The sequence below is a fragment of the Geospiza fortis genome, unplaced genomic scaffold, assembly GCF_000277835.1.
Source record: "Geospiza fortis unplaced genomic scaffold, GeoFor_1.0 scaffold112, whole genome shotgun sequence".
In the NCBI taxonomy this organism is placed as follows: Eukaryota; Metazoa; Chordata; class Aves; order Passeriformes; family Thraupidae; genus Geospiza; species Geospiza fortis.
In genome coordinates, this window is record NW_005054298.1 from 14,200,798 (window position 1) to 14,205,927 (window position 5,130).

The 5,130-nt window shown below is 57.2% G+C and overlaps 1 protein-coding gene across 1 annotated transcript; it reads right to left on the reverse strand.

Annotated features, from left to right (window-relative positions):
- Window positions 1-1,539: 1,539 nt before the first annotated feature.
- LOC102037641 (tubulin alpha-4A chain) lies at window positions 1,540-3,304 on the reverse strand. The gene is made up of 3 exons (XM_005415802.3): window positions 3,075-3,304; window positions 2,792-2,940; window positions 1,540-2,608 (listed from the first exon to the last, which is right to left on the reverse strand). The coding sequence occupies exons 1-3, from the start codon at window positions 3,253-3,255 to the stop codon at window positions 1,637-1,639; spliced, it is 1,302 nt and encodes a 433-aa protein (XP_005415859.1). The 5' UTR covers window positions 3,256-3,304; the 3' UTR covers window positions 1,540-1,636.
- Window positions 3,305-5,130: the final 1,826 nt, after the last annotated feature.

A 5,130-nucleotide genomic window follows, 5' to 3' on the forward strand; every position in this document is an offset into this window, starting at 1 on the left:
GGGACCAGTCCTCAGGGGTGACGGGCAATACTGAGCCACCAGCACCGGAGGCAGAGCAGGTAGAACAGTCCCTAACCTGTTCTGCTACCAGCTCCCCCAGGGATGTGGGGAGACCTCTAGAACAGGAGAAAGGAGGAGAAACACGATAGAGACACGAATCAGATTCAGGAGCCCACTTTGTCCCCCAAACCTCCCTTTGCCATCGATGCTCTGGGAGGCTCCAGCCAAGGTTTGCCCTTCTCTCCTGGTGGGGACAGACAGGCAGTGCTGCACAACCCTGTGAGGCTGCAGATCTGCATGACAAATCTGGGCTGCCAAAAAAGGGTCATTGCAGCCTGCTTGCTGTTAATAACTTGTGACTACATTCGGAGCAGCAGCTCTGTTTGAGCCCTGGCCAGTGCAGCCACCCCTGCCAAGGCCAGGGCTGATCCTGCTACTGAGGATGCCTGGACCATCAGCCTTGAGTGCTGCCTGAGCAGGGAGAGGCTCTGTCTTTGATGCCAGGACCTTGGGTCACACAGCTAGCCCTCCCTGGCCATGGGGATGGATGGGCCTCTGCTGCTCAGCAGCATGCCAGGAGAGACTGCTGGGTCCCTTGTCCAGGACAGAGGTGCAGGATAACTTCTAGAAAAAGCTATAGGACACAATTCCAACTCCAACATCCTTCTGGTGGCTGTCATGTCTGTGAAGACACAGGGAGATGTCAGCAATGAAATTACTCTGAAGGAGCAGATTCCTTCCTTTCCACACAATCAGACAAGACATAAGGAGTGGATCAGAGCAGCAGCTGATGCGAGGGGCAGGGACTCCTGCCCTGGCATAGCAGCAGCAGGCACCACTCAGTCTGAGCCTGGCGCTCCAGTCTCAGGCAAGCAGAGCAGTGCCAGCAGCCCTGCGCAGAGGGCTGAGTGCCTGGCTGTGCTCCAGCAGCCAGGGCTGGCCCCCACTCTCCCCTCCAGCTGACACGGGTGCATGCTGGGAGGAGGAGGGCAGGGGAGGACAGCCCCCGTGGGTCAATATAGCTGGAGCATTAGTGGTAAGCGGGGAAAATTAATCTCTGGAAACAGCACACTGGATAATGGGTAACAGAAATCTCCAGTTTGCAGCTGGAGCCAAGAGCTGATGCTGGGACTCCTTACCACCAGGCAGGGCAGCGAGAGGACTCAGAATTGGGACAATGCAGAAGATGATCTGGGCTGGGTAGAGTAGGGCCAGGGGGCCCCAGGGGGGAGGCAGAGCACTGGCAGAGCAGGGCAGGCTGAGGGCAGAGGTACTCCCAGACAGAGGACCCCATGCCTAAGTTTGGTACTTCTCCTATCACATCAGCAGCACTCCTACAGATCCCTTTGGAGGACATGCTTCAGCACCTTCCCAGAGCCTGCCACGTGTCCTGGACATATCCCTCTGCTGTGGGGCTCTCAGCCAAGGGCGGATCTGTGGCTGGAGCAGAGCACTGGGAGGAAGCATAGCAGCACCAGTAGCAGGGCTGAAGCACTCACCACACACCTGACCTGGCAAGAAACCGATACAGCTGGGGGATACTGGGACACATGGAGGATCTGAAATGGTTTATTGCAAAGGGTTTCTGCAGATAACAGGGGCAGGAAGCATGGTCATTTTCAGGCCTGTAGCTTCTCTACTCCTCACCCTCATCTTCATCCTCGTAGGAGTCCAGGCCCACTTCCTCATAATCCTTCTCCAGAGCGGCCATGTCTTCCCGTGCCTCGGAGAACTCCCCTTCCTCCATGCCCTCACCCACGTACCAGTGCACGAAGGCGCGCTTGGCGTACATCAGGTCAAACTTGTGGTCCAGGCGAGCCCAGGCCTCGGCGATGGCCGTGGTGTTGCTGAGCATGCAGACGGCGCGCTGCACCTTGGCCAGGTCTCCCCCCGGCACCACCGTGGGGGGCTGGTAGTTGATGCCCACCTTGAAGCCCGTGGGGCACCAGTCCACAAACTGGATGCTGCGTTTGGTCTTGATGGTGGCGATGGCGGCGTTGACGTCCTTGGGCACCACGTCCCCGCGGTACAGCAGGCAGCAGGCCATGTACTTGCCATGGCGAGGGTCACACTTCACCATCTGGTTAGCCGGCTCGAAGCACGAGTTGGTGATTTCTGACACTGACAGCTGCTCATGATAAGCTCTCTCAGCAGAAACCACAGGGGCATAGGTGGCCAGGGGGAAGTGAATGCGAGGGTAGGGTACCAGGTTGGTCTGGAACTCAGTCAGATCCACGTTCAGGGCTCCATCAAACCGTAGTGATGCCGTGATGGATGAGACAACCTGGCTGATGAGTCTGTTCAAGTTGGTGTAGGTTGGGCGCTCGATGTCCAGGTTGCGGCGGCAGATGTCATAGATGGCCTCGTTGTCCACCATGAAAGCACAGTCCGAGTGCTCCAATGTACTGTGGGTGGTGAGAATGGAGTTGTAGGGCTCTACCACAGCAGTGGAGACTTGTGGGGCTGGGTAGATGGAGAATTCCAGCTTGGACTTCTTGCCATAATCAACAGAGAGCCGCTCCATCAACAGGGAAGTGAATCCAGAGCCAGTGCCACCTCCAAAACTACGAAACACAAGGAATCCCTGGAGGCCTGTGCACTGGTCAGCCTGTGGAGAGAGACAAGTAAGGTTCCCTCAAGCACTGACTTGGCTGGAGAGAAGTTTCAGACTTTTGTTTGTGTAGCTGCAGATTCCTCCCAAGGTGCTGCAGAGCTCACACCATGCTCCCACCGTCTGAATGATACTGGATCCCAATCCAGGGAGACACATCCCGTCTCTGCAATCACTCACCAGCTTACGGATCCTGTCCAGCACTTGATCAATGATCTCTTTGCCAATGGTGTAGTGCCCACGGGCGTAGTTGTTGGCAGCATCCTCCTTGCCAGTGATCATCTGTTCAGGGTGGAAGAGCTGCCGGTAGACTCCTCCCCGAATTTCATCTAGGAGAGAGTGGCAAAATAGATTTGCTAACTGGATCTGGGGAAAGGTAGCAGGAGCACTCTTGGGAGTGTCCTGCAATGGGCTGTTCCCCAAAATAATGACCGCAATCAGAGCCCAATTAGGGTGCACTCACCAATCACGGTGGGCTCCAGGTCCACAAAGATGGCCCGTGGGACGTGCTTGCCAGCCCCCGTCTCACAGAAGAAGGTGGTGAAGGAGTCGTCCCCCCCGCCGATGGTTTTGTCGCTGGGCATCTGCCCGTCGGGCTGGATGCCGTGCTCCAGGCAGTACAGCTCCCAGCACGTGTTGCCCATCTGGACGCCGGCCTGGCCGACGTGCACGGAGATGCACTCGCGCTGGGGAGGGGAGGCAGGGTCAGACCCCAGCAGAGACCAGAAATGCAATCACTGCAGGAAGTGCACAGCTCTGGAAGGGCAGCTCTGGCCCTCGCCAGCTTGGGCAAGCCACACTGCCCTCATGCCTGGGTGCCTGGGTGCATTTCAGTTTTCTGCTTTCTCCCAAATCTAGCGCTCTGCCTCTCATCACTGCACTGACCACATCAGGGGCCCAAGGAGATGGACACCTATCTGCAGCAGCCAGGATATCAGGCCACCCTGGACTGGCCTCACCCACAGCCCTGGATCTGTCCAGTGAGCATCTTCTCCATTGCCCAAACATCCACGTGGCTTAAGGGCTGAGGTCCAGCAGCATCTGGCACAGGCCCTGTTGCAATTCCAACAACAGAGCTGAAGGCTGAGATAGCAGAGCACCACCAGGACACTGGGAGTTGAGGGCACTGAGAATGGGTGCCCAGCAAGAGGGGGGATTTACAAACATGAATGGTTGCCATGCTCTGAGGCTCAGCTTCCCTAAATTAGCTCTAGAGGGGGAGGAAGCGTTAGCTGCACTTTTTAAGTCAACAGAAAGGCTGAGGTGGGAGGGTGTCCTAGCTCACAGCTTCAAGGACCCCCAGGAGAAGCCAGGTGAAGGTGGGCTCTACAACCTCACTCCCTTCAGATGAGGCACCCCAGAGCCTGCAGTTCTTTTGGTAAGAATGAAAGTATTTAGTGCCTTAGACCTGCTGTTGCCAAGGATTTGGATGTGTCATCAGGCACAACTGAGTCAGAGGAGCATCCAAATCAAGGTGGATTCCCAGAGCCATGGTGCCCCACGATGAGTCAGCTGGCAGGAAGCTGGTGGAACCAGCCATTTTGCAGGAGCAGGGCAATGGCTGCTGTCCCACAAAGTTGCACAGGATGTAGCATGTCCTGGCTCTCTGCATCTAAAGCGCTCTCAGTGCTGCCTTTCAGAGGCAGCAGTGACAGTGAGGCCTGGCAAAAAAATAAGTCCTTGATAGCCATGGTGAGAGGCAGAAGCCCATGTCCTCACCTTTCCCAAAGCTGAGGTGCAAGAAGAGCAAAGCAATACCCCACCTATCCCTCCCAGCAGGTCCATAAATGTTGTGTAACACCAGGAGCCAAGGGTAAGACCTGAGGACTTAAGACCTGAGGTAAGTCTTCCAAGATCCTCTACAGAAGGGCACAGAAAACACTTGGCACAGATGCAAGCACCTCAAAGAAGAGGAGATGAGAGAGGATGCTCCCTGGCAAGGAACCTTGTGAATCAGCGTGGGGGTGTCAGAGGGTTATGCTGCTCACTGCACTTCATCCCAACAACAAGCAGCAGCCAGGACCGGCTCTGTGGGACCCAGCACTGACAACAGGCTGGGCAGAGCCCAGCAGCGCTAGGACCCAGCAGTGCTGCTCACCAGCCAGTAGACTCTACCTTCTCCATGGCAAGGTCTGGCACAGGACGGGCTGGGAGCGTGGCTCCACGGGACAGCAGGCAGGGTGCCCGGGAAACCCTGGGGCTGGGATGCTCTCCAGGGCAGCTGGAGAGCTCATGAGCCAGAGATGGCCGCAGGACCACGGCAGCAGGGCAGCCTGGAAGCACACCCACAGTGATGCCCACCCTTGGAGCAGGGCAGTGGGTGAAGGAAGCCACAGCTTACTGCCAGAGCTCAGCTGTGGGCCAGCAGCGTGGGGAGCTGGCAGACGGGGTGAACTGCCGCAGCCGGGGATGGCACCGCGGGACACAGGCAGGAATCGACACTACTAAAAGTGGGAGAGGGATGAGACGCGGCAGGTCCGCCCGAGCACCGTCTCCGTAGCCGCGGGTACGAGGGGATG